Source organism: Coniophora puteana, assembly GCF_000271625.1.
Source record: "Coniophora puteana RWD-64-598 SS2 unplaced genomic scaffold CONPUscaffold_5, whole genome shotgun sequence".
NCBI classification, from domain to species: domain Eukaryota; kingdom Fungi; phylum Basidiomycota; class Agaricomycetes; order Boletales; family Coniophoraceae; genus Coniophora; species Coniophora puteana.
Window position 1 is genome coordinate 624,762 of NW_006913057.1, and position 26,568 is coordinate 651,329.

General features: G+C 52.7%; 7 protein-coding genes across 7 annotated transcripts; 2 read left to right on the forward strand and 5 right to left on the reverse strand.

Annotated features, from left to right (window-relative positions):
- Positions 1 to 1,635: 1,635 nt before the first annotated feature.
- Positions 1,636 to 3,670, reverse strand: CONPUDRAFT_164586 (cytochrome P450; the record flags this gene model as incomplete). The annotated part of the gene is made up of 10 exons (XM_007769520.1): positions 3,371 to 3,670; positions 3,237 to 3,318; positions 3,119 to 3,180; positions 3,043 to 3,057; positions 2,693 to 2,985; positions 2,578 to 2,636; positions 2,478 to 2,517; positions 2,220 to 2,413; positions 1,894 to 2,152; positions 1,636 to 1,838 (listed from the first exon to the last, which is right to left on the reverse strand). The coding sequence occupies exons 2-10, from the start codon at positions 3,300 to 3,302 to the stop codon at positions 1,636 to 1,638; spliced, it is 1,191 nt and encodes a 396-aa protein (XP_007767710.1). The 5' UTR covers positions 3,303 to 3,318; positions 3,371 to 3,670.
- An 845-nt stretch (positions 3,671 to 4,515) lies between these two features.
- On the forward strand, positions 4,516 to 7,237 carry CONPUDRAFT_143494 (uncharacterized protein). Its single transcript, XM_007769522.1, has 2 exons — positions 4,516 to 6,875; positions 6,944 to 7,237. The coding sequence occupies exons 1-2, from the start codon at positions 4,530 to 4,532 to the stop codon at positions 7,100 to 7,102; spliced, it is 2,505 nt and encodes an 834-aa protein (XP_007767712.1). The 5' UTR covers positions 4,516 to 4,529; the 3' UTR covers positions 7,103 to 7,237.
- A 190-nt stretch (positions 7,238 to 7,427) lies between these two features.
- CONPUDRAFT_122334 (kinase-like protein) lies at positions 7,428 to 8,598 on the reverse strand (the record flags this gene model as incomplete). Its single annotated transcript, XM_007769524.1, has 5 exons — positions 8,435 to 8,598; positions 8,198 to 8,368; positions 8,066 to 8,140; positions 7,783 to 7,998; positions 7,428 to 7,700 (listed from the first exon to the last, which is right to left on the reverse strand). Exons 2-5 carry the CDS (start codon positions 8,363 to 8,365, stop codon positions 7,428 to 7,430), a joined length of 732 nt encoding a protein of 243 aa, XP_007767714.1. The 5' UTR covers positions 8,366 to 8,368; positions 8,435 to 8,598.
- Positions 8,599 to 9,132: 534 nt separating this feature from the next.
- CONPUDRAFT_152751 (uncharacterized protein) lies at positions 9,133 to 9,776 on the reverse strand (the record flags this gene model as incomplete). Its single annotated transcript, XM_007769526.1, has 2 exons — positions 9,133 to 9,189; positions 9,249 to 9,776. 2 exons carry the CDS (start codon positions 9,774 to 9,776, stop codon positions 9,133 to 9,135), a joined length of 585 nt encoding a protein of 194 aa, XP_007767716.1.
- A 6,748-nt stretch (positions 9,777 to 16,524) lies between these two features.
- CONPUDRAFT_122337 (uncharacterized protein) lies at positions 16,525 to 17,596 on the reverse strand. The gene is made up of 3 exons (XM_007769527.1): positions 17,350 to 17,596; positions 17,116 to 17,278; positions 16,525 to 17,054 (listed from the first exon to the last, which is right to left on the reverse strand). Exons 1-3 carry the CDS (start codon positions 17,545 to 17,547, stop codon positions 16,654 to 16,656), a joined length of 762 nt encoding a protein of 253 aa, XP_007767717.1. The 5' UTR covers positions 17,548 to 17,596; the 3' UTR covers positions 16,525 to 16,653.
- Positions 17,597 to 19,960: 2,364 nt separating this feature from the next.
- On the forward strand, positions 19,961 to 22,302 carry CONPUDRAFT_136560 (malate dehydrogenase). Its single transcript, XM_007769529.1, has 5 exons — positions 19,961 to 20,233; positions 20,448 to 20,531; positions 20,588 to 20,593; positions 20,658 to 20,681; positions 20,746 to 22,302. Exons 1-5 carry the CDS (start codon positions 20,000 to 20,002, stop codon positions 21,415 to 21,417), a joined length of 1,020 nt encoding a protein of 339 aa, XP_007767719.1. The 5' UTR covers positions 19,961 to 19,999; the 3' UTR covers positions 21,418 to 22,302.
- A 588-nt stretch (positions 22,303 to 22,890) lies between these two features.
- CONPUDRAFT_164592 (WD40 repeat-like protein) lies at positions 22,891 to 25,675 on the reverse strand (the record flags this gene model as incomplete). Its single annotated transcript, XM_007769530.1, has 7 exons — positions 22,891 to 23,119; positions 23,177 to 23,464; positions 23,513 to 23,548; positions 23,603 to 23,665; positions 23,714 to 24,596; positions 24,650 to 24,681; positions 24,737 to 25,675. 7 exons carry the CDS (start codon positions 25,673 to 25,675, stop codon positions 22,901 to 22,903), a joined length of 2,460 nt encoding a protein of 819 aa, XP_007767720.1. The 3' UTR covers positions 22,891 to 22,900.
- Between the last annotated feature and the right edge of the window lie 893 nt (positions 25,676 to 26,568).

Below are 26,568 nucleotides of genomic sequence, written 5' to 3' on the forward strand. Positions count from 1 at the left end.
GAGGTACTAGGCTCCGCCGCGCCCCGCGGGGCTCATAACCTGACAAAGGACTGACGCGAGTATAGCTAGGATGTCTATGAAAGCGCAGACTCACCGGGCAGTTAGTTTGAAGGCTGAGTAGTAGCGGGTTAGGCTGATAGCTGACGATGGTAGTCGTTCGGTGGAGAGAGAAGACTTAGATGATATTCATGGTAGCGACTGTATATATATGACAGGAGCGTGTGAAGTCACTACCGTATTCGTAACTACTGTGCAGTCCAAGTCCCGCGGTAATGCAGGACGGCTACGTAAGCAGAACGTGGCCCTATGCGATGAACACGGAGCCACACGAGTGCGTAAGCGCTTAAGGTACCGCTGGGATACTAAGCGCCTGAATGGACGTATGAAGGCGATGTTTACTTGTAGACCTCTAGGAGGAACATCGCCGTACAGGAGGCTTCTGGATGAACCAATAAAGCCGTAAAGGGTCGAATACTAGACGTAAATCTGACACCATGGATACCTTTTAGCTTTGATTTCGCTTATGATTTTATTGACGTATTTGTAGTCAACCTTCGGCCTTCTCCACTGACCCGGGCAGCCCACTGTTGCATCTTTGGGTCTGCGGGTCAGCTATGTCATGTTCAAGATGCATCTTCAGGGATATCCCAAACAAAACAGGTCAGACAGTACCATTGATGCTGAATTACGCAGGCACTCTTAATACAAGGACTGTTAAAGGCGAGTTTCTCTTGTAAGCAGCACTTTTGCACCTGATGCACATTCATTGTGCTCGGGACCACAGTCGTGATATTAGTATACTTCTACTACAAATTCATTATAGATTTTGTTGTCCTTGTTATGGGGTTCGAACTGGTCTACGGACCGAAACTAGGTTCGGGGAACTGCCTATCCCTGGAAACCAACTCGGACGGAACCGAGGGCATCCTTGGTTCGGTTCACGGTTCCAAACCGTTGGCCGCCCGAACCGCGGCAACACTACCGATACCACAACAGAGCAAAGTATTTTGCTAACCAGATGAAGGAAAATATTCAAGGTGCTAAAACACGTACATTTGTCTGTGAAGTCTGGGTTAGAGACTGGGACCTCTGGGGGAATGTGTCGAAGGCAAGTGCAGGTCGAGGTTCTTTCAGGAACAATTTAACATCGTATTTTAGATATGGTTCCCTGAGGATGTCAACCGCATGTCAGACGATGAAAACTGGGATATCGCTTCCGTAGCGTCGGGGCAAGAAGACCGCAATTCCCGGGTTGCAGATATGAACGTGCAAGCACCGTATGTGCTGTTCTGTAGGCATCACTGGATGGAGGGCATGCCGATCCCTGATGGCCAACGATTCAACGAGATGGTGATCTACCGACAAGTCCAAGACGCACTCTTGCTCACCTTCAAACTCAGCGAGAACGCTTTAGAAAGGAAGATAAAAGGTGGATATCTCTCTTATGATGAACAGATCAAGCCTTGGGGCATTGTAGTTCCAAATGACACGGTGAAAGATTTTGAAGAGCACGGAGAGGCGTCTTTGCTTATGTAGTTCGGATTCGGGTGCTCGGTTGACGAACATCCATCGTAGTTTTACATGTAGAGTACTATACGTTTTGGGGTGGATTACTTTTTGAAGGAAAGTCATAAATCAAGCAGGATCCCGTGTCACCTTCAACGTCACCGGCTTCCCGTTCTCTCCAAGAATCATCCGCGCTGGCAAACTTCGCCCGCGCAGAATTGTGACCTTCTGCGCGTTTCCACCGTCGATCTCGAACGAGAAGTGTCGTGCCAGGACCGACAAAACCGTCTGCAAAGCGCACCACATTAGCTTTTCCTCCTCGTCTACCAGAACTAAGAGCAAAAAAGCGAGCCTTAAACTCGGCAATCGCAAACCCCTTCCCGATACACGTCCTCGGTCCATTCGCGAACGTTATCAGATGCCTGTGCCCCACAAGTTCCTCCGCCGGCCCGGACTCGGCTGCGCCATCGAGCCACCTCTCAGGGCGGAAGGACGCCGCGTCGGGGCCCCAGAAGCGCGGGGAGCGGTTTATGGCTGCGATCGGAACTGCGACGAGCGTGCCGCGGGGAACGGGGACTTGTGAGATAGGGGCACCGGACGCGGAGACGACGGGGGAGGAGAGAGGGATGAGGTCGTCTTGGATGGCCTGATAATATGGGGGCAGCTGTGGTTAGGAGGAGAGCTCGAAGGGTGGAGGAAGGAAGACTTGCAACTCGTTCGACCTCAGTCGCGGCTGGGTGTAGACGTAGGGTCTCGTGCGTGACGGCATCGAGGTAAGGAAGGATGCTGTTGTTCATTAACTCGTCGTACGAAAGCTGGTCGCCATCGTACTGTGCGAGCTCGTCGCGGAGCTTTTTCTGAGCGTCCGGGTTTCGAGCTAGCTCTACGAGGGCCCACGTGAGGGTTGCTGTGGTAGCAAAGTCAGTGATCTTAGCGAACGTGGTATGTCAAGCATGAGACAAAATGCGCACTCGAGGTGGTGATGTAGCCTGCTAAGACTAGGACTGTGATCTACCGTTCGATCAGGCGATAAGCTACGAAGGAACTGAGAGGACATGAAGACATACACACCTCGTCGAGCACCTCCTCTCTCGATAGCTGCAACCCCGATTCAGACCCCTTCGCACGCACTATATATTGTCATTAGTTTACGCACCAAAACCCACGGAAAACAAGCTCAACTCACTCAACCTGCTCATAACTGACGTTTCCCCCATCCCATCGCTTACCTCCCCTTTCCTCGCCCTCGCCCACACTTCATCCGCTATGCCCTTCAGCGACTCGCCCAACCGCCTCGCCTGCTTCTTCCTTTGACCGGGCAGCTTGTCTAGCCATGGAAAGAACAGCAATAGTGTCGGAAGCATGTTGAGGAACGACGTCGAAGCGTCGTCAGCATCGAACATCTTCGCGACGATGGGCTGCTCGCCCTCGAACGCGCGAAAATCGTGCGAGAAGCCGCCTTGGCCGATGGAGTCGATTCTGCGGTTGGTTTAGGGCGCTGGGTCCGAATGAGAAAAGAAACAAATTGAGACGTACGAGATTTTGTTCATCCTGAAGTGCAACTATTATCAGCCCAATGCCGACGGTAACAGATGGAGCGGAAAATAGTTACCATGTCTGAATTTCGATTGCAGCTCCGTTATCCTTCGTCAGGATGTCCCAAGTATTCTTACACTATCGCAAAGGCGGATTAAAACGATAGCTAGTTGTAATCGACATGGACTGCTTACCTTGTGTGCGCAGTTGGAGAAGAAAGGGTGGAATGAGCGCATAGCGGCATTGCTGAACGCTGGCATAAGCACCTTTCGTTGGCTACGTTCCTGATCAGAGTTTCTAATTCAACATAGTATGTAGAACTGCTCACCGCTTATGCACGTCGCCCTCAGCCACCAAAATCCCTTCCCAGTCAAATCCCTCAAAATGTTCCTCTGATAATCGCTACGAACGTAGACCGTGTTATCCATCGCGAAAAATTGATCGACTGCTTTCGGATCGAGAAGCATGATCCTGTCCATGCCGAGTGTGTACGGAATGCGGTACACAGATCCGTATTCTGCCTCCCATCGTGCATAGTGTTCGGTGGCTTGCTCCGATAATGGGAGTTTCTGCGAGACGCCCCAGATAAACGAGTCCGAGGGTGGGCCGCGCAGACGCGTAGAGGCGCTTTGAGTACGGCGGATGGACGAGAAGATACTTCCGACAATGAGAACGGAGGCACAGGTGGCAGCAAGGAGCTGAAAGTTGGGTGCGTCGAGGGACGGAGCGAGTTAATAGAGGCCAGGGAAACTGATGAGGGGAGAAAGTTGTGGGTCAGACATGGGGTATATTGCAGTGGGATGATAAGCAGCAGAACTGAAGCATACAGGTTTTATACTGAAAGAGAGCTATGGAGACTGGGTCAGCATGTATGATACACAGCGGGTGATTCTGCGGAAGTTTCTTCTGTTTTACATTGCCGTTTTTACGACTTCCAGGTGTTCTCCCTATATAAAGCAAGCCGTGACATCATGTTGGACGACCTGAGTCCAGAAGCGAGTGACCATCTAGCGAGCATTACGCCGTCGGCCGAGATCTCTACGTCTTCGCGCTATTTAGCGAGCAGCAGCGGAGCTATTGTTGCCCTGAGAATATCGCATAGAGGCTGCTGCACCAGAGATAGTCAGAGTGTCGGCCGAAACTAGAGGGTTCGTCTAAGCGTAAGCGTTGCCCACGAAAGGTTTTCGTGGATGACGAATCTCTTCCCGTGAGACGTTGTATATCAGCTCCAATTGCAAGTTCTTCCCGTGGTGGAGCATCGGTTTGTGTTGGAATATCAGTGACCATCTGAGTTCACCATGCAGATATATCCTGATTTTTGTCGCTGGAGTCTGGAGATAGGATGGCGATGTGACTGGTGGATTGTAAAGGCGTAAGCGTGGGCGACAGGGGCTCGAAAACATTTCTCGGCCAGCGCCGAAATTTATGCCTCCGCGCGACGCGTTTCTTTTGCGCACCTCCTTGTCCCCATATGCGATGGCCTGTCGATGTTCAAACTCTTCAAGAGGCCTTTGACGAGTCGTACACCGAACGTTACTCTTCAATCTTGTCAAACTTTCTGTTCATCTTGTGTTCTTCTATCTCGTAAACGCCATGTCGTCAAAGAAGAGGAAGTGACCGCCCCACAAAGCGTCGAACGGCAACGCGCCGACACGCTGCTTCGTCAAGCCGACCTACGATTCGTATCGCACAAGTCTCCCAAATCTGCCCAGACGGACCTTTACGACTTTTTCACGCACCAAATCACGCTCACCAAGTACTTCGGTCCCTACCGGCGCCTCTTGCTCTTGCGCATAATCGAATACTGCCTCGGACGCAGGTTATGGTCCCTGGCGCGCGCGATGCATATTCGCATGATCGGCGAAGGCTTCATTCCTCCACCTCCTTTACGCGTAAAGATGCGGTTATTCGAGGCTGTCTCACGCGCGAGGCGCAAAGAGGAAGAAGTGGAGGCGTTGAAAGAGGTGGAAGATGTGTTAAGGGAGGAAAAGGAGGAGACATTCGGTATGAAGGGCTTTCTCCAACTCGTGGACTATGCGAGCTCGGTCCATGCGTCGCGCTCGCAAGCCTTCGTGCTCAAGCTCGCGGACGCGTTTGCGCATGCGAGAGAGCTGACTTCGCATACTCAGTCCAAGCTCGCAGCCGACCTCGTTCGTATCGTCATGCCCACTTCCACGACGTCGCTTTTGCCCTCTCTATCCTCAACTTTTCAGGCAGAAGAGGATAGCGACGACATCGACATTTCACTTGACACTGCCATTCCAACCTCAAGCCCCGAAGACGTCTCATCTCTCCTCCTCCCCTGGCTCGAACGTGCCGAAGCCGCACACACAGTCGACAACAGTCACCTCTCATCATCCGTATCATCCATTCCAAGCGCAGCCCCGTACGCAGCTCTCCTTGACGCGCTCGTCGGCACACCCATATGCTCAGAAGCCGGCCGTGCGATCTTGCGACGCATGACAGACAAAGGTGTCCCGCCCAACGCTGCCGTGTTCAATGCCCTCATCCGAGGTCGGATCGCTCAGGGCGAATATGACGCTGCGTATGCGCTTTATGAGGCGTTCGTGCAGGTTGCGGAGCAAGGGCGGGCACGGGCGAGAGCAGAAGCGGAGGAACGAGCAGGGACGGCAACGGCCACAACGACCAGTACAGCGAGGACCGCACGACCGAACACGGAGACGTACAAGATGATGTTCAAGGTGGCAGAGGAGCAAGAATGGCGCAAACGCGCGTCCAGGCAGCAGCAGCGAAGACGCAGGGGCACCGTCACACATCGAGAGCTCTTCAACGACATGCTGCGTCTCCGGGTTGACGCCTTCTCCCTCCAACCGCGCACCTTCGCAGCACGCATGCGCCGCCGATCGCGGCTCAACCAAGACCCATTGTCGAAGATCACCCCAGCGCAGCTGACGCCGTCTGTCGCACACGCTATCCTGCGTGTGTTCCTCTCTTTGGAGGACTATGCGGCCGCATACAACCTCGTTTCCATGCTACCGAAGTTCGGCGTGTGCGTCGTGAGCGACACGTACATGCTCGTTCTGCGCGCTGTTCTCATGCGCGTCGCACGCGAGGCGAAGGTCAAGAATAAGAACCGGGATAAGTGGAGCTTCAACGCGTTTCTTATGGCGTTTTCGCCGTCTTCCTCTGTTGGAGTCGGGACGGGTGAAGGCCCCTGGGAGGTAATACGGCGAGGCCAGCCGCCAACCTTGCCGAGGAAGGGCGCGGGAGAGTATATCGTGCGGAGGCTGCTGGATCTCGCGAAGGGCGGAGAGGAGGAGGCGAGGGTACCGACGCTCGCGCAGGTCACCGCTTCTTCTTCCTCTTCTTCTTCCACGCCCTCGTCCTTGTCCGCCTCCACTTCTACGTCAAATTCCAACCCCGATCCCCCCGCTCGCCCACCGCGCCGTACCAAAATCCCACTCCCACATACAACACCAGCACCGGCATTCGTCCCACCGCCCGAAACCTTCCCCGCCCGCCCGCTCGCGCGCCTGCTCCTGCTCCTGCTCCGCGCCGGGCTGTTCCGCAAAGCCCCCGCGCGCAGCGAGGACTGGGACTGGCGTGCGGCGGAGCGCGGCGTGCTCGGTGAGGCGTGGGCGCAGATGGTCCCTCCGGAGTGCATGTGGTACGAGTCGCTGCATCCGCTTCGAGATCCTCCTCCGGCGCAGGAGCAAGGCGCGGACGAGACGCTCGCACAGCCCACACGACAGACGAGGCAGACGGGGAAGAAGGCACAGCTCAGTCCTCGGGAGCATAGAGTACGGCTGTGGTGGTCGCGCCGAGTTGTGCAGCTGAGAGCGCTGGGGGTGGCGCATCGGCGGAAACGTAGGGTGAGTTCTAGCACTCCTGTTTTGCGTGTCTTTTCTTGTTTGCTAAATACTGCTTTTACGTCGCTCAGCGTCGCGCTCTCCTCGCTAGCGCTCTCAAAGAGGCCATGGCCAAGAAGGGCGGCGGGGGCACGAAAAAGGGTGGGGACAAGGAGCCAAGGCGGGCCGATGTGCCCGTGGAGCGTGGGCCGGGGTATCAGAGGTTTAGGATACGGTCTCCTGGGGCTTGAAGATGGATGGGCGTTTTGACGTTTTACGCTACACTTTGCCGAGTATACTACAGTAATTACGTAATAGTATTGTTGCCACCGCTCAGATCGAAGCTTGCATTACATTCGCTGGCTTCTACGAACTTCGCTTTCAATCATCACAGCTCATGTTTCCAGAGAGAACAAAGCATTATATGCATCGGAGAACACCACGTATGGCGAGGCTACTAAGAAAGCTCTGCTTTTTCGTTACCATATTTGCACTCCGGCGGCGTCCCATTGAGACATTGAGGTAAAATCTGCTCTTCTTTCCTGCGGTTCATAAGGTCAATAACTGCCAAGTCAACTAACAAACCAACCACACCTTGGAACCGACAAATGGAACAGAACGCCTCACAGCGACAGTGTAGCGTTCCTCCAAAAACTGGATGACAACCTTCGCCGTCGGCCTCTCGCTCGGCTCACTCCTCCAGCACCGCGTGATCATGTCCCACAGCGCATCATCCAGCTGCGCCGCACCTGGTCCCGCCACGGGGCGGCCCGGCAAGGTCCCGTTGCTGATGGCGTTCACGAGGGAAAACGGCGACCACCCTGCGAACGGCGGGTCGCCCGAGAACAGCTGGTCGTAATAGCGCAAGCGGAGAAGTTGAATCAGCTTTTGAGCTACTCCCGAACGGCCATAAAGAACATGGGGCGGTTACCTCGTAGCACAGCCCGCCGAAGGCGTACATGTCGCTCTGCGGTGTGTGCCGGCTGTGGCCCGGGGCGCCTTCTAGAAGCTCGGGCGCGGCGAACGCGAACGTGCGTCCGACGGCGGTGGATGATGCGTTGAAGTTGGTGCGCGCGTCGTCTTTGATGCCGATGGTGCCGAAGTCGGCGATGCATGCGGCTCCGTCGTCGGTGATGAGTACGTTCGCCTGTATCGGATGTGAGTCAGAATTGATATGGACAATATTTAAGCGGGATGAAGGAAAGACGACATACGCCCTTGATGTCACCGTGGATTATAGTGGGAATGAAGGTATGCAGGTAATGTAATCCTTTCGCAACATCCAATATCTTACCGAGTATTCTCGTTAGCGGGTGGATGAGACTTCAGAGAAAGAACAAACATACCAAACGCACACGGTCAACATCAGGATTTCTTTCCAAATAATCCATGACACTCCCATTTTCCATGAAGGGCGTAACGACATGAATCTCGGTCCCGTTGTACACCGCTCCAAGGAACGGCAAAACATTGGGGTGACGAAGATATCGCCATATCGCAGCTTCACGGCACATGATCTGCAGAACGCCTTGTTAGAAACGAAAGCAAGCGTGAAGAAGACACCAGGGCAAAATAAACGCGACCTTCAACGCCGATTCCCTCTTGTTCCGTGGAATGTTATGCGGTACCTTGAGCGCCACGCGCGTATCGCCCAACCGCGCATCGTAGACGACTCCATATCCTCCATGCCCGACCTCGTCGCCTCGCTTGAGATCACCGAGAAGAGATCGGCGTGGGAGGCGCTTCGAATGATGCGCAAGTCTGAAGAGTGCACGGAGAAACATGCCTCGGGTGGGACAGTCTGACGCGGTCTCGGAGGATACCAGCTGATTGATTGGCGCGTCGAGATGTATAAGTCGTCGAACTAACAGAGGGCGTGCAGTGGAACTCACGTCATCTAGAAGGTCAACGAAAATCTGGGCCTTTTCGTCAGTCAGAGACAAAATGTTTGCTTCGTCGTTCGCGAGTGATGTAGCGACATAGGCTCGAAGACATAGAAAACCGTCCTCGGCGGCGCTCGGAGAAGTCGAATCGATATCATGACGACATTTGCAGGTCGTACTGGCAGCTTCCTGGAATACAGTGACTACGAGCACTAGAGGGGCCATTGGTGAACCTACATCAGAAATGAAACTATCGAGGAAACGTTTCGTCGTGGGATAACGAAGGATCCAATCCAATTCGGACCTGTCAGAGCATAACCTTTTCAAGCCATCCTCGAGTTGACTCAGTTGTCTACTCGGAGCGCTGTAAGAGAACGAATCATCTCGCAAGATAAAACTCACAGTGAGTCTACAAGACAGATGGAAACGTGCGTGAAAGCGTCAAGAATCAAGTCCTGCGTCGAATGACATTATGTGTAGACGACTCTGCGAGTGGAAATGCGATGCAACTTACTGGACAGTAGGGAAAGTCGTCAACAAACCTTCTACAAAGTCCGAGTACTCGCTCGTCCTTGATGTGTTTCCTCGCCTTTTGCGAGACACGGTACTTTGCCGCATCCCGTGCGTCTCCGTAATGCGATGATGGATGGTTAAATGACATGATCGGTCCGTGGTCTTCCTCCAAAAACGAGGTGACCTCAACAGGGGAAATGTTGCGCTGGCTCATAAAGTCAGAGAAACTCGTATTGCCTTCGGAGCGACCAGGGCTGTCATTAAAACCAGCTCGGGACACGGGGGATGGAGGCGTATAAGGTATGACGAGGTCGGGGAGATGCGGTGTGGACCTTCCCGGGGGCGTCTGAGAAGGGCTTCTCTGCTGAATGGGAGAGCCGACGCCGAGCTTTCCGACGGCGTGAAGAATGTGATCATCGGGGGTTATGGTTAACTGAGATGATGATGGTTCGCGAGAAGAAGATGGCGAGAGCGGCGGTGAGGCACGGGGTGAAGAAGGTCCACATCCAGAAGAGTGAACGGCGCTCATGTGCTGGTCCAAAGACAGCTGTCGAGCAAATACGCCGCCACAATGAGCGCAAATCACGGGAGAGGTTGCAGGATGAGAGTGAACAAGGTGTTTTTGAAGCTTCTCCCGCGAAGTGCACGAATCTGAGCAGAATGGACAGGGAAGCCGGTGCTGCTGAGGAGAAGGAGGAGGAGAAGGAGGAAAAGGCTGGTGATTTTGTGTATGAGGAGGGTCCAGGTCAGAATGCATAGCACGCTTGTGACCCAAGAGGCCGTCGTCGGTCTGGAAAGACCTCTTGCAGCCTGAAACATTGCAAGGAAACGGAGATACGTTCCCTCCTGGATGCATCTTTGCTTTGTGCTCATTTACAAAGACATACCGTTAGACAGCGCACATGTGATGAACGTAGTCTACTCACTTCTTGTAGCTCAAAGTCCGTAGAGAAACTCGGCCTTCGGCCTCCGACGAGGCACTGACTGCATTTCGGCATCTGAGAAAAGCGTCGAGATGGTGAAAGGTAGAGAGAAATAACGTTCAAAGAAGAGCGTTGGTTGGGAAAGCTAGCTTCAACAGAGATTGGGGAACGAGGATGTTAAGCGCGCTCGTGGCCTGTTATGAGGCAGACCGTTCGATAAACATCTCCGCCGTAGATGGGGCCAGGGAGCGAACGCGTCAATTTCCGGTAGAAGCTAGCTGAAGTTCACAATCTATCCATTTTGAGCTGCCGATTTCTTATCAAGAGCTGTTCTCGCAACGGTCGAAAGCCAAGCCAGAATGTTCCGCACCGTGACGTCAATATGGCATCTCCGCGCTTTCGAGCTTCGATATTACACCCCGCGGAGTTCCCAAGCTCGAGAGCCCAATTTTCTGAAGTTTTATACCAGATGTTCATCAATAGACATAGCTGATCAGGTCGATCGAGACCCTGGAGAAGCGACGAGGCGAGCCATAGCCATGGAGAGTCAAGAGATCGTAAATCAGCCCAGATCAGAGTGAGTATCATGTGTTTCAATTGCAGCGAGGATCTAGACGAGAAGTGTAGGAGTACGTGAAAGAAGGTTGTTCGCAAGCTCCTGATGTTGCGGTTACGAGCTAAGAAAGAATTGTGGACGGAGATGTTTACTGGAGTTTGGTTACTTTTGGTGGCGTGGAAGATACCATTTCTAGTGCTTGGGTTTACTCGCATGCGTTGGTGTGGCGCAAAGTGTGCCCTACTAAAGTTCACCGTGGCGTTGCTAATTGCCCTGGAGATATGAGATGGAACATCTGAGTACAGAACGAACCAGAACTCTTGTAATCTCCGCGAGTCTGCTATGGCTTATCTGAGAGCGAACGCAAGCGGGCACGACTCCCGTTGTTGGATCAAGACTTCTTGTGGAGCTCCGCATCTTCGAATGGGATCAAGGTCGTAAACTGATCTCCATTAAAACTTGCTTCTCTCAGACTTCATCTTCGTTGCTGGAAGCTTGGCTATTTCATGAGAAATGTGGTTGCCGTCGGGAGAAGATCCGAGGCGCTGTGTCGGACTGAAAAGAGAAGTACTTGTTCCTTGATTTTGGAGCGTCTGGCTTGCCTCCGCATATCAGATGGTTCCTGAATTAAGGACATTCACGCGGAGAGCCTCGTTGCACACGTAGGTAGAGGAATCCCCCAGAGCTTGTCCAAGGAAGGGTGTGCCGTTTACTCGTATTGTCACAGCACATTATCTCTCAAAGTAATTTCTAATACTATCATCCAAAGATAAAACGATCGGAAAAGTAACATCATTTCATAAACTACAATAAATCTGCTTAGATATTATGTCTCTGAGATCCCTATGTCTTAGTTTACTTACTTCGACACCAATATACATTATCTGTGAGCTGAGAGAGAGCGGCAAGAGTGCTGCCCGCCTGTTCAGAAGAACGGCAATAACCTAGGTGTCAAGAATTTAATAATATATTTCGTGTCTGTACGTGTTACACAGAACAAAAGGAGATAAATACATGGAAGAAACCTCTAGCGCAGAGACCCTTGCGCCAATAGACGGTGGGATATGAACATTTGAGCATCGCGGAAATGCTGATTCATGCCTTGACGCGGACGCGTGATGAAACTCTGTTTATACTCCACATCAACCGCACACGGAAGCCTCGGGAGTATGGTGAGGAAGTGCACATCACGTGTATGGCTTTCCATCCGTTACGAAGTGGTAAATACCTTTTTGAAAACTCTGCAGGTGTACTGACGGAGTAAAAACCAAGGGATATAAGGTCAACGGCAGCACTGGAAGGTGTATGAATGGTTGGTGTTATCAATGTGATGAACGGTGAAGGTTCGACAAGGACTAAATGAAAAGAAGTCTCCAAACAACTGATGACTTACCATTAAAATATAACGGTTGCCTGGGGAGTATAGACACCTCCCGTAGCCGTCATAACATTTGGAGCAGCAGAGCATCTCAGTAACAAGGTGAGTGAACAAGCAAGGGGAACTGGTGGGGAAAATGTGATAGCAAAAAAATACAGTCTGCATGAGAACATGCTTTGATGCTGCAGACAATGAGAAAGTACAACGAGCCAAATTCGTCTCTAACCAACGTAATTATATCTACTACGCATACTCCAGTACAGCCCATCGTCAGACAATATGGTGCTAGGATGCGGAGCCCTGGCAAACCGCACAGAACTCACGAAGTCTGGCTCCCGGTCTCTGATATCGTCTTCGTAACATTGACGCAAGCTAAGGATCATCCATGGTCCAATGATATGGACAACGAAGCCCTGACCCATACCAACTACAGAGCCATATCCAATAGATATTGGATCAACCTAGAAACTTGGTCAGCTCGAACCAGAGTGCAATTGAAGAAATGTGACTGTTACAGGATTGAATACTTTGAGGCTCTCCATTATAGTCATAGACATTGCTACACTGGCTCTGAAAGTCCTGGTGAGATTAAGAGATTGATCATCAGATGGTCACATACGCAAAAAAGTAAAGTAGATTGTCTCTGATGAGGATGTTGGCTATTCCCTTTGTTGAGCTCATTAATGATTGTTGAGCGGTCTTGTCGAGATAATTTGCAATATAGTGCACAACTATAGCATTGAGAATGATCTCAAATGCCAGTACAGCACCACTACTGGCTGGACTTCTCCACGACATGTCTACTGGAATAAAGAGTGTGCACAAGGGTACTGTAGGGTAGCCGAGCCTTTGAGTGGCTGGACAAGGAAAATACGAGTTCGAAGGGGATCAAAGGCAGAGTGCCATGGCTGAACAGGAAGGTGGTCGGGTGCCAATTCGACGACTAACAGCTACGATACACGCAAGGTATTTATGCAATCAGAAAGCATTGTACTCTAAGCGGACAAAAGCGAGACAAAAGCGAGACAATAGATCTTGATCAAAGCAAGTGTCCATGCGTAGGCGCCATGCGCTCCTTACAGTACACCAGAATACTGCAGCATTTCTTTACCAGAAATAAGGTAAATTGGAAAATCCCATGTATATGGAAACAATGTCGCACCTGTCAACCCACGTCCAAGGGAAAGAACCCGAAATATACTTGCAGCACAGACACACTGAGTGATGGCAAAGCAAGATAGAAGAAATATGAGGACCCTCCTCAAATTTCCTAGAAGTGCATTGACTTGAAGAAGCATCATGCCTTCAAACGCCAATATTGAGACTCCATTAGTACAGCTGCCGATAACACGCATTTGAGATTTGACCTTGAAGAATGAACACTAGAATACCCGTATTGAGTTCATACATGACGGTGAGCACATAACCTGTGTGAGAAAATAAATCTTTATCCCAAACAGCAGAGAAACAGCTCACATCTGCATTATTGATTTGTAAGTTGTAAATCAATGATGCTGTGATTACATACCCCTGCATAGGTTTAAAAAACAAAGTAACATAATGGATGGTTACTCTGCCATCATCAGAAAGATAAGATAAGGTACCTACATCGTTTGATAGTGGTAGTAGTAACCACCATACTGAAAGGCGGAACGGTTATGCACAGTCCAAAGATGCGTACAGAAATGCTCACATAGATTGATACTGCACTCCGATAGATTCAAAGCGAGTCATAGTACGTCCGACCTATGAGCAGAATGTTGGAATTTCGAAGGCGAATGTGGGCGAAAATCGCTGGCAAACGCGCAGCGTTATCAATTCGAGAAGAACGGGTATAAGTACAGCGACATGATAGCTACCGATGTACTAAAACAGGCTAGATAACACGGAAGAGATAAGATAAGCGCTGCGAGCGCTGGCAGGTACGTGTATCGCATGGACTGACGCTCGTAACTACGAACGTGATCGTATCGTATTTCCAACACAGAAAACTTACAGAGCAACTACCATTGCTGCATAGCGCAGCTAAGTTAAGTTAGTATCACCTTGTAATAGCGAATAAGTTTGGCATGGCATACAATACCATAGATAACTGTTCCGAGGGTGACCTTTCGAGACCGAATACATTTGAGATAGGTCAAACACACACTAGACCATTAGCTTCAAGCTCACCCAAATGAGGTCTACCTAAGTTTCAATGACTATTGAATCAGCATGAGTCCAAAAAGATATGCTCGTAATCATATCACTTCAAGATCCAAATGGATGACTGAACAATGGATATTAGTTTCCGCTTCAGACTCAAAGGTAGAACATACGACAGTCTCAAAGCGTGATGGTAAAGGCTGCGGCTTCCATTGGTATCTTATCAATCTCAAGCCGAAGCACAGGGACGTAATGTAAACTGTCTATAGTTACCTGCCCAATAACTTCCAATATAGCGAGAAAGTACATCCTGAACACTAGTTTGCATTCTGATTGTATTGGGTGTTCAGCTCTGTACAGAATGGAGATAATCGAGGGTGTTGAGGAAAAATTGAGTGACAAGGGGCCTGTCTGAGTAACCTGCTACAAAGCTCCTTAAAAGGATGTCAAGGATACGGATCAAACAAGTGAAACATGCTTTGGATGTATTATTATCCGTTATCAACAGGTGATAAGTGGCACCGAATATGTACAAGGACCTTGTTTCCAGTACATACATGACTATAAGCGGTGGCCATAAATCTTCCGCAGTGATGGGCATCATGTCGATGGCTGTGAATTACGAGGGTGTATTAATAGTTGATTAATTGATTACACCTCACAAAGGAAGTGATAGAACATACTACAAAAATGAATCAACTGTAGCCTCGTTGAAATATACTTGCAGAAATAAGCTATCTGAAAGAACTACCAACTGCAAAATAGAGCAAGTGGTACATCACGATTTCATTGATCTATGCATTTCGAGATCTTCCAGAGGTTGTAGGCATTGTCACGCTAATTCAATATTCAGTCGTGAACGTGTTAACAGTGATGGGAGAACCAAAAGGACTGATTCATACGTCTGCTGAGCTATCCAAAAGCATCGGATGACACAGAGATCTGTTGCCCAACAGGCGATATCACGCAAATACACTTGATTCCTAGCTCTAGAGTTTCACTTGGCACAGTGCAGTGGTAGATTGTATAGCCTATGCGACAGAAAGGGCTACTTATTTCATACAAATTATCGATAAAACTGTTAGTAGCTGCAGGTCTCGGCATCTCACTCATTTATGCGGGTATCGAAGTATGGACTGAGAATTTGTGAGCCGAAAGCGACCAGCTAGACGTGCGTCATGTACATGGGGAGTGTGGGTCGTATGTACCTTGTGCCACGCTCATTCCGATCTAGAACCAGTCCAAAGCGCCACATTGTGCCCTGAAGGGATCAATCTGTGTACAAACCGCCTAAAGATATACGACGGTGAGTGTATCGCAGATTCATCGTCGTGATATAGACTGGGACGTCAAATGCAACTGCAGTCTTCAAAGGCCCCACGGACCAATATACAACTCATATATTCAAAATTATGGTAGGCTCTTCTTGACCTTTGTTTGACGTTTTGATATGGTGGGGGTTTCGTTTTCGAGCCATGCGTCAAGATCTTGGCCTGCAGGCTGCAGCGCTCATCTATCTCCTCTGGTTTGGGCTCCCGAAAGTGCACATAGAACATTAACTACCGGTGCTTTGTCGAATATAAGTACAATTGTCTATCGCGCGGTTTTCTTGCCCTCCGGCAAATTCCGAAACGCTGTAGCGGCGCGAGGGCCGGTTCTATCTTATAGCTGTTTACGATCAGTTTGCGATCATCAAACGAGTTATAGTTGAAGGCCTTCCCAAATTTCCCCGCTTTGTTACATGTTCGAGAACTAGGTCATATTTAGTATCGCTTTCGTCCTAATGACGCGTAAGTCGTTAAATCGGAAGGATTAGTCGGCTTCGGTACTCCTGCTTAAGTGTCAACGTAAACGTTCGTGCTTTTAGCAGGAATAATCCATCGCAAGGACGAGGCGCATAAGCTACCATTATGATTCATAGTAAGAAATTTTGAAGAGTAATATTGCATAACCAATTGACGCACGAATACTAGTTATTTTGAGTTGTGGGCGTCTCTGCCCTCAATCAAGTCATTTTACCCCACGTGTTCGTCAGAAACTGCCTTGTACATAGTTTCCTTATTGCCGAGCAAGTGGCTTACCTGGGGTAAAACCTCGTCGTTGCTTCGGGGTAAGCACTTGGCAAGCACCACATGAGAGAAGTGTGGCCAGCCGCAGCACGTAGTGTAAACGACATTTCAGCGCGGTGGAGTAGCCTGTGAGCGCTATCCGGACACTGAGGTTCGCATGGCTGGCGCTTATACACCAAACTTAGACCAAATCGTGCGCAAATGCATGCGGTCCAATGAGAAATACATCAGTAACAACAAGACATACACCCGTGCTGGAAACCGGTATCTGCAATTTTTCTACATCCGCTTATCCGACACACAACACCACGAAGGCATCGGCTCCCGATCCCAGCTCAGACGTACTTGGTCGTCACAGACCCATCGCTGTTGATCGTCGTCTGCGTGAGCGTCTGCCCGTTCTGCTGAATATCCATAACCGTCGCGCCGCTCGGGGTCACACTTCCGCTGCCCGTCGTCGCGCTCGCGCTCGTCCACGTCACCGTGCCAAAGTCCGCGAACGGCACGAGCGAGCTGCCCTCCTCGAAGTCCTCCACGATCCACTCCGCGTTCTCCTCGCAGAGCGCGGAGGAGGACGTGATGTCCTGCGTGACGGTCTGCCCCGACGTCGTGTTCTCGATCACGGCGGTGCCCGACGTCGTGGAGGATGCGGTGACGGTGAGCTTGACGACGTCGCCGGCGGAGAAGGAGATGCCGGAGAAGTCGTAGGACGCCGCGGGGTACCATTCGTACCAGGCTGGTGGAGGGGTTGTGTGAGCGTTATTTGGTGATTTGGAGGATAGATAGTGATAGCTCACCATCGTAGGAGACGTCACCGCCGCTGATGGTGAAGTCAACGCCAGTCTGGAGAATCGCGTTCGAGCAGGTGTCGCCGTCGATGCCAACCCAGGCAGACGCGGCGCCGTCCGAGCCAGAGGGAGTGGGAACGGTGAACGTGCCCGTCACGGCGGTGTATGTGCCCTAAATCAGTGGGGAGAATGGAGCATCAGCAACGCGTTTTCGTGTTAGGCGCTGATTGAAGAGATGCGTACATCACCCGACGCGTAGACAGCGCCAGCCCAGTTCTCGCTGTACTGCTCGTTCGAGACGTTGGTGCCGTCGACCTTGAGGACGGGCTGCGACTGGCGACCCTCACTGCGACGAGCAAGACGCTCGCCGAGACGAGACGAGGGGCGCGCGAGAGCGGCCGAGGCGAGGAGGAGGTTGGCGAGGAGCGTGAAGGTGTACATCGTGACTGGGGCTGGAGTAAAGAGGGTTGTGGAAGTGCTGGAGCGCTGCAAGACCAAGAGCCTGAGTAAATTTTCCGGGAGCCCCAGAGCCCTTTTATACGCTCCAAGAAGAAGCAAGGACAGTTAGCTCCAAGTGCCAACTGCGCGTCTGTACGTTGGTGCATCTGCACAGGTGAGAACGCGATCGGGGAAAACCATATGCTCCGAGCGGTCCATGACATCAAGCGGACGCTGATCTGCTGTGTCTTCTCTCGTTCAGAAGTGGCCTCAGAGGCAAAAATAACCGCAGGACAGACGAGGACCACTTGACAACCGAGCCGTTCGCCTTCGAGTGGCGGCAGCGAGCACATGAGCCAGACCTACCGTGGCTGTTTTTCTTCCGGCAGCTAGTCTGCTGGGGGATATTCTCGCCCAGGTCCATATGCAAGCAGCTATGAATAGCTCGAGGGCATGGTGGTCTGATCGCGCGAGGCGTGATTGAGTTCACAGAGAAAAGGCCGCTTGGGCCGAGTTGGGCAGTGTCGTGCGGGAGATGGACGTGTTTGGAGAAGAGAACGTTGTGTGTCCTTCACAAGCTTCACACGCGACCTCCCACGCGACCTTGAATTCGCACCACGACTTTGCATACTCAGACGGCCTGCATCAGCTTGCATCGCTCAAACATCGCCTCTCTGGCTTCTTTCTGCTCCTTCCATTCGAACTAAGGCTCTGTTCTAGCATCTCCAAGAAACCTGTATCTGGGCACGCAGCCTAGTATCGAAGACTTGCCAGGGTATGGGCGGAAATACCTCTATGTCTCATGGCTACGTGGAGTCCCAAACTAGGCCTGCGGCACGCCGGCGCCCCCATCGCCTCGCAGTTCACAGCTGCAGGGTCTGTCAATCAGAAACAACAGACGCGTAGGCTATCTTGGGTACACGGTTCCATACAGTGCGTCTTGTGACGGCCTCCTTATCTGTGTGCTTTGATCCCGCAGCACCCGATAACACGCTTTCTGTGGGGATTGGCTCGGTTCCTGTGGTTTGCGCTTGAGGGTTTCTCTTTCTCTGTCGCTACGATCTGGGTGGTAAAACCAAGAAAACGACGGCGACGGAAGGAGTGGCTGGTGCCCACCTATCCTTTCCCTGCACCTACGCAAGTCAAAGGCTGCTCTTGGCATACCACCGTTCTCTCCACAGGTCTCCCTATCCCTTGCGCTGCAATGCGCTAGCAGCACAGAAAGGCTCCCTGTGCCAGAATCTGCGTTTACCGACCTCAGCCATCTCCATCTCTCCCCCGTCCTACCCCGCTTCGCTCACCGACAGCCAAGACTTCATCCTAACCTCCGAGCAAAGCTTCTCGAGCTAATCACACCCCGCACTCGATTCGTCTCCCGATTGCCCTCGGTGCCTAGATCGCGGATAGACTTGTGCGATAAGGTACATTCATATAACAGTCCTGCCCGAGTGCACGGAGTGCCCTAACGCGTCTAGGGATCTTCAGGTTCAGGGCGGAAAGGTACGCTTGCTGCGGCCTCACGCCTGGGCTCGTCGAGAACGCTCTTGAACGTCCGTGCGCCGAGAACAACGTTTTGTGAGTCGTGACTTTGTTTTCAGGGGTCAGGTACCACGTAAGCATGGGAATGACCGAGCAAAATGTGTGGATAGTGAGTTACTGCTGGATAACTCACTGTTAGCAATGATGTGTATGACGCGATGGAGGTTAACGTTCCAGTGCACGCCGAAGACTGTACTGCATAAAGGCTACTCTTGAGGCGTATGGGCAACTCAGGAAATCTTCAGTGGTCCAACCTATCACGAAGGGACCATCGTTAACTGGTGCTCTTGCTTTTCATGGAGTCCTCTTTGCTGTGAACGAAAATCTCCCTCTTGCTATCTCATGCCTCTATGTCCAAAGACTATCGTAAACTGGATAGTGAGTCCTTCACAGCAGTTTTGTCAGTTCCCCAGCTCGGATTTGTAGTTAGTGTCGTTGTATCTTCACATAAAGCACGCAGATCCTGTTTGGGTAAATGACACGTATAGGACGATTTGCAAGCTGGAGTCTCAGTCGTCAACTATCATAGCGCAGAACAATTGGTGAGATGGAGATAAGCGCAAGTTCGCGACATTGCGAACGTAGCAATAGACACCGAGGTAGAGTTATGGAAGCGCTATCTCGGGTGGTCCGTTGTCTAAGAGCTGTCCAAGAACATATACCCAGCGCTCTAGATCCAGACATAATCCCTCTGGTCAAAATATGTGTCCTCTCCAGAACATAAGCCAGTCGTAATTACGCCGGTGAGTGCAGAAATGACGTCCTCTCAACTTCCGAAGGGATCCGAGGGCTCGGGAGTTGCCGCGCCGGCCTGACAAATTTGAGCGCACGCACAGTCCCGACCCGTCCGCTCCCTTGTGTCTCTTCTATCCATAACCACCACCTTCACCTCGTCCCTCTACCCCAACTCACAAAAATGCTCGCCCGCACCGCCCTCCGCAGCGTCGCCTCCACCAGCCGCGCGTCCGCCTTCTCCACCTCGGCCGCGCGCCTGACCAGGGTCGCCGTGCTCGGCGCCGGCGGAGGCATTGGCCAGCCGCTCTCGCTCCTCCTCAAGAGCGACGCGCTCGTCAGCTCGCTGAGTCTGTACGATATCCGCGGCGCCCCCGGTGTCGCTGCCGACGTGAGCCACATTGATACCGCTAGCGAGGTGCGTGCTTTTCTGTGTTATATAAGGTGGAATGAGAGCTAACTTGGGCTTTCCTTTGTTCCTTTGTTCCTTGATGCATGGTCTGCTGTGCTGTCTCTACTGGCTCATTCTACGTATGCGACGCTGCTGGAACTACGTGGTCATCGATGGCATCGTGCGGTCTTTATGGGTTGCGTGGTATTTTCGTATGCAACGTGGGTGTATGCGGAAATAGGTCAACGGCTACGCCGCCGACAAGATCGACGAGGCCCTTGAGGGTGCCCAGGTCGTCGTTATCCCCGCTGGTGTCCCCCGCAAGGTGTGTATTATACTCTTCATTGCCATGATGAGACCTATAACTAAACTCCGTTTCAGCCCGGTGTAAGTACCTAACCTCCGCATATCCCTCATGGTTCGTTCTAATGTCGCAATCTGTCACGCTCAGATGACCCGTGATGACCTCTTCAACGTACGTCTCCCCGGATATACTCGCTCACACAACCTTGCCATACTCACATCTTCGTCTTTTGCAGACCAACGCCTCCATTGTCCGTGACCTTGCCGCCTCGATCGGCCGGGTCGCTCCCACCGCACACATCCTCGTCATCTCCAACCCCGTCAACTCAACCGTGCCCATCGTCGCACGCACGCTCGAGAAGGCCGGCGTCTTCGACCCCAAGCGCGTCTTCGGTGTCACCACGCTCGACGTCGTCCGCGCCGCGCGCTTCACCGCCGGCATCGCCGGCGTCAAGCCCGAGCAGACGCCCGTCACCGTCGTCGGCGGACACAGCGGCGCGACGATCGTGCCCCTTCTCTCGCAGAACGAGCACGGCAAGGCGATCTCGGGCGACGTGTACGAGAAGCTCGTGCACCGGATCCAGTTTGGCGGCGACGAGGTCGTCAAGGCCAAGGATGGCGCCGGGTCCGCGACGCTCTCGATGGCGTACGCCGGTGCCAAGTTCACCAATGCGCTGCTCCGCGGTTTGAACGGCGAGCAGGGCGTGATTACGCCTACGTTCGTGCGCAGCCCGCTGTTCGAGGACAAGGGCGTCGACTTCTTCAGCTCGCTCGTTGAGCTTGGCCCTGAGGGTGTGCAGAAGATTCTGCCCCTCGGCCAGCTCAGCGCTGAGGAGCAGAAGCTCCTCGACGCGTGCCTTCCTGAGCTCAAGAAGAACATCGAGAAGGGTTTGGCTTTCGTTGCTTAAGTGCATCGTAGATAGGCTAGGAGGGGGTAGCACGTATTCTAGATGTGCTTTTTGCTGGTGGCTCTACTGTTTTTTTCTAGATTAACATAATGGTTTTTCTAAACTCGTATGTGTGAGAGTTGTAAGATGTGAACGCGAAGAATCGAACGACATACGAGCAAAACATCGTCATCGTCGCCCCTTCTTTTTGACCGTCGTGAACCCGTCTTCGTCCACCTCTGGCTCCTCTTTCTCCTTCGGTCTCAGCTGCGGGGCCTCCCCGCCATCGCCGAACCGATCCACCTGCATCCCACTTCCCTCGCCTCCCTCGCCATCGTCGGACTCTTCGGACCCATCGTCGTCCGACCAGTCGTCGTCGTCGTCGTTGTCGCCTGCGCCCTGTGTATACGTCGGCATCTTGCCAGCTAAGCGATCCGCTTGAGCTTCAAGCGCGAGGACCGAGTCTTCGCCTGGAGCTTTTCCCGCGAACGATGACGACGACGACGATGATGACGATGAAGCGGGATGAGGACCAGAAGGATAAGGATAAGGGTAAGGGTAAGGGTGCGTGTCGTTCCAGAGACGGAGGACGTCGCGTGCGACGGACGCGGCGCTGTCGTCTTCGAGGCGCGTGTCGAATTCGTCGTCGAGGATCTGGAGGAGGAGGTCTTCGAGGTAGGATGCGTCGGGTGTTTGGGGTTTGGCCGGAGCTGGGGGTGCGGGTGCGGGTGCGGGTGCGGGTGCGCCAGTTCGCGATGCGGAGCCTGCTGGAGATCGATGATAGAACCATGAGGATGTTAGCATAGTGTAATGCAATGACGCGCAAACATGAAGGGATGTTTGAGTTGTGGTAGCAGCGCCGGGCTGAGCATACGTACCTGCAGGGAGCGGTGGAGGAGCGGGGGGAGCAGCAGCGGGCTCCTCGAATTCGTCGACGAGGACGCCCGCGAGCCAGCGCTGCTTCTCGCGCGAGCTCGGGCCGCCCCAGCTGTTCGCGACGGCGATGCGGAGCGCGGGCCAGATGGAGAGACGGGCGATGACGCCGCGCGCGAAGAGGACTGTTGCAGGCGATGGGGGCGCAGGGGGTTGGGCTTGGGCTTGGGCGGATGACATGGGCTGATGAGATAGGAGGATTGGGAGGAATTTATTGGCTGGGCTCGTCGCTGGGGAAACTGGGAGGTGAAGATGAGGTTGAAGGGGATTAGACCTGGTTAGATTGGGAAGTGTGATCAAAGATCGAGGCGCGGAAGGTGAAAACTTGATCCATCTTAGCGCGCGATCATCTTATCAGATACCGCCTGCTGTCCGTCGCTTGGTTGTCCAGACATACACTCTCATACTCACTCCTCGCAGCGACGAATGTAAACGGTAGGCAAAAGCCCAGAGACTTAGCGTAAACCCATCTTAATCGACAAGGTCAGCTAGCGTAAATCTAGCGTCCTAAGCTTTGGTATTACTGCCTAATGACTAGGTCCCTCGTCTGATCCGAACATTATATGCGCGCCTATCTCGCCTTCCAAGGGACACAGAAACACATGCTGACTCGGTCAGTGGATTTGACACTCGGTGGGTAAGAGTGTTCGGGCGGCGAGGCGGGCCCAAGCCCTGATTGACCGCCATGGGGAGCGGAGGCAGCATTGGCGTCCCCTTCTTCGTCACTCTCTAACTCCACATCTTCTGCACTGTCTTGGCTGCTCCGTGGTTCTGGAACATGGAAAAGACGCTGGACGATGTCAGTTGAAAGGGCACAAAGACCACACACCGAGCACTTTATGCGCACCTCTTTGGCTTTGGCAGTGTATACAGGAACGATGCGGCGTAACTTGGACAGGTGCGCAGTTGAGAAGAAACCCCCTCCGGATCCCGAGTTGCTCTCGGACTGCGCGCGCTGTGCGCCGGCAAGTCCAAAGATCCTCTTGAGAGCGACCGCTACTCCAGGACCTTCGCGTGCATGCTGTGGTTCCGGTTGTCCCGTCTGACGGCGGTGGGGTGACGAGCTTTCACCTTGGGTGCCGAGTGGACGTCTGCTACTATCTTCGGGTCTCTGCCTTCGCAACGTTGCAGGGAGCTGGAAAATGGTTTGTGAATGTCAAAATCCAAGGGCGATGCAGCTCACGTTCATGAAACTCTGGTCAGAATTACGAGACCTTGGCTGAAAATTATGTTTTCAAAGTCTGTACACCCGTGATTTGACTAGATCACCTACCCTTCGCTCGGCCGCTGTTTTGGCTTCATGAGCAGCACTATCGTCTTCAACCTCCTCAGATCCCTGATGCCATTAGGTTGCTGCTGATATGGAGGTAAACTCAGCACGTACCTTGCCCAAGAGCAGCTTTCCACGATCTACCTTCCACACTCTGGCATACCCATCCTCTGTTCCACTTGCGATCCGCGACCCATCCGACGAAAACGCGGCTCCAGAAACCACTCCTTCGTGCTCAAGAGACCGACGAAGCTCGCCGGTACCCGCATCCCAAATGCGAAGCTTGCCCCCCGAGACACTCAAGAACGTCCCGCCATCAGGTGCATACTGCACACAGCGCATCATGGTGCCGCCCGTATCGACCTTAAGCGCCTCCTCCCCGCTCGATATCCGCCACACCCGCACAGTTCCATCCAGAGAGCCGCTAAGGACGTATCTCCCATCGGGCGACCAGCACACAGACGATACAGAAAAGCAGTGGTCATACGGCCCCGCTATCAGAATGCCTGTGTGCGCGTCCCAAACGCGCACCGTGTTGTCCTCTGACCCGCTTGCGAGCTTTGAGCCGTCGGGAGACACGCTGATGGTGCGGACGGGCCGATCGTGCGCCTGTATAACACGGAGTATGCGACCGCTCTGCGCGTCCCATACGCGTATTGTGCCGTCTCGACTCGCACTGACAACATTGGAACCGTTGGGCGTAAATTCAACAGCCGTAGCTTCTTCGGTGTGCCCTTTGAGCGGATCCATGACTAGCGTCTTCGTGTCTGTGTCCCATAGACAGATCGTCCGATCGTCAGAGCTGCTAGCTAACATCGAGCCGTCGGGAGAGATGTCGATGGAGGTGACATTGCCTGTGTGATGGGAAAATGCGTCGAGCGAGTCGTCTCCCGTCTTTGCATTCCATAACTTGACGGCGTGGTCTTCGCCCGCACTCACAAAGCGAGATCCGTCGGCGAACCATGCGAATGAGGTGATTGGCCAGCATGCGTACATTCTGCGTAGTGATGTGATCACCAAGTAACATCAGGAATGGTAGGCTGTACTTACAAGTCGCCTTTAGGAAGCTTCTTATCGGGGCCCTAGACGTAGCAAGAAATTCGTTAGTGACTTTCGAGGGGCATTTAGATCACTCACTTTGGGAAGGATAAGTGCACTCGATGTAATATCCCGAATACACAAGCTACGATCTTTTCCACAGACAACTGTACGCGCAACAGGAGAGACTGAGATCCGCCTGATAGATTCAGCGCTATAAATCGGACCCCACACGCAGTCGCCTGTTGTTGGATCCCAAGCGCACATACTCCTATCTACCGAAGCGCTGATCAGCAGCTGTCCGTCCGACGCAAACGCGAGATCCGTGATGGCAAGTTTGTGGCCCTTTAGAGGGCCTTTGACAAGTTGCCCACTGCCGGTGTCCCAAACACAGACAGTCCAATCGCGACTACCGCTGGCCAGCAAACGGCCGTCCGGAGAATAAGCCACCACCCACACTTCAGACTTGTGTCCTGCGAGAGGCGGATAAGCGAGCTCCTGCGAAGCCACGTCCCATACGCGTACGAGCCTGTCGTCGCATGCGGTTGCGACGTGTTTTCCGCAGGGCGAAAACGCCGCACGGCTGAGCGCCGCCGGGTGCTCGAGAGCGGTAGTGCACTCTCCCGATTCTGCGCCCCATAGCCGGAGTAGCCGGTCCTCTGACGTACTCGCGATGAGCTGTCCGTCGGGGGAGTATTGGACCGAGGAAACGAGTTCCGTGTGCCCTTCCAGAGGGCCTAAGACGCATGTATGCGCCTTGCTGTCCCAGACACGAAGCGTCTTGTCCTCTGAAGCGCTAACGATACGATTACCATCGGGGGAGAATGCGACGGCGCTGACCAGCTTGTCGTGGCTTTCTAGAGGACTTCCGACTTCCATGCCTGTGCGCGAGTTCCATATCCTGATTGTCTTGTCCTCCGATCCCGAAGCAATGAAGTCGCCGTCGGGGGAGTAAGCGACTGCGCAAACGATGCCAGAGTGGCCCTCGAAAAGTTTCGGGATTCCTTCGGAATTCAGAGGCGGGTCTATGGAGGGCATCTGGGGACAAGAACAAAGAATGAGCGAGTAGAAAGAGCCTAAGAGGGAGGGCGCTCACCGTGATAGTCGCTATGAAACGTATGCTCTGCTGTAAATGCACTAAGCCTGCGTCAAATTTGGCGTTTGAAGCAGCGGAGACCTCGCGTGCTAGTCGTCCGGCTTGGTCCGACTTTATGCGCTCGCGATCGACCCAATCAACGCCCTACTTCACCCTCAGGCTGAAGCAGAGCTGTAAGATGACATGTATCCGGCTCTGGTCTTCCATGGTCAAATACAACATGATGATATGACCGTTCTTGATGTTAGAGGCATGATGCATGTGCATGAGCGAGGATGACATAAGAGTTTGGCATGAGCTGGCGGAAAGCCGTCGGAACTTGAAGTATCGTCGGTAACTGCCGGAATGTTTTAAATCCCCCTTCGACTGAAGCGAGAGAGAGAGAGAGAGAGATTTCTATATTTATACCCCGCGTCAAACGCGTGGTCACGTTAAGTAGCGGCTAGGTGAAGGTGTAAGGTAGTCGGGTGCTAGTATGAAGTTGTATCGATGTAGAGAAGTAGTATGCTATGTAGGTACTCTTGTAGTTGTGGGGTATATTATGATATCGGCGGTTTGGCCATCTGCGTCTGGCGTATTACGATGCGAGGGGGGACATATGTACTAGTAAGGATCCGAGACGTATGTAACATAGAGAAAAGGAGAGGGGGAAAAGGAGAAATCTAAATCTGCGAGTGCTCCTCTGGATACGGAGAGCGTCTAAGGTGTGGCAAAAGGGTCCTCATCATCCTCCTCGGTAGTGCTGGTGGCCTTCCGGAAGGCTTTGGTTTTCTTTAGGAATTTGGCGAGGCCTTTGAGTCCCTTCTTGGTGCCCAGAACGTCTGTAAGGGCGATG

Excerpts from the sequence above, each read along its gene's own strand:
- CONPUDRAFT_122337 (XM_007769527.1), bottom strand. The coding sequence starts at position 17,547 with ATGTACACCTTCACGCTCCTCGCCAACCTCCTCCTCGCCTCGGCCGCT. Across the intron at positions 17,279-17,349 it reads CTGTCTACGCGTCGGGTGAT|GGCACATACACCGCCGTGAC; the intron begins GTACGCATCTCT and ends CCACTGATTTAG. Across the intron at positions 17,055-17,115 it reads CGGTGACGTCTCCTACGATG|CCTGGTACGAATGGTACCCC; the intron begins GTGAGCTATCAC and ends CCCCTCCACCAG.
- CONPUDRAFT_143494 (XM_007769522.1), top strand. The coding sequence starts at position 4,530 with ATGTTCAAACTCTTCAAGAGGCCTTTGACGAGTCGTACACCGAACGTT. Across the intron at positions 6,876-6,943 it reads CGCATCGGCGGAAACGTAGG|CGTCGCGCTCTCCTCGCTAG; the intron begins GTGAGTTCTAGC and ends TACGTCGCTCAG.
- CONPUDRAFT_136560 (XM_007769529.1), top strand. The coding sequence starts at position 20,000 with ATGCTCGCCCGCACCGCCCTCCGCAGCGTCGCCTCCACCAGCCGCGCG. Across the intron at positions 20,234-20,447 it reads ACATTGATACCGCTAGCGAG|GTCAACGGCTACGCCGCCGA; the intron begins GTGCGTGCTTTT and ends ATGCGGAAATAG. Across the intron at positions 20,682-20,745 it reads CCCGTGATGACCTCTTCAAC|ACCAACGCCTCCATTGTCCG; the intron begins GTACGTCTCCCC and ends CGTCTTTTGCAG.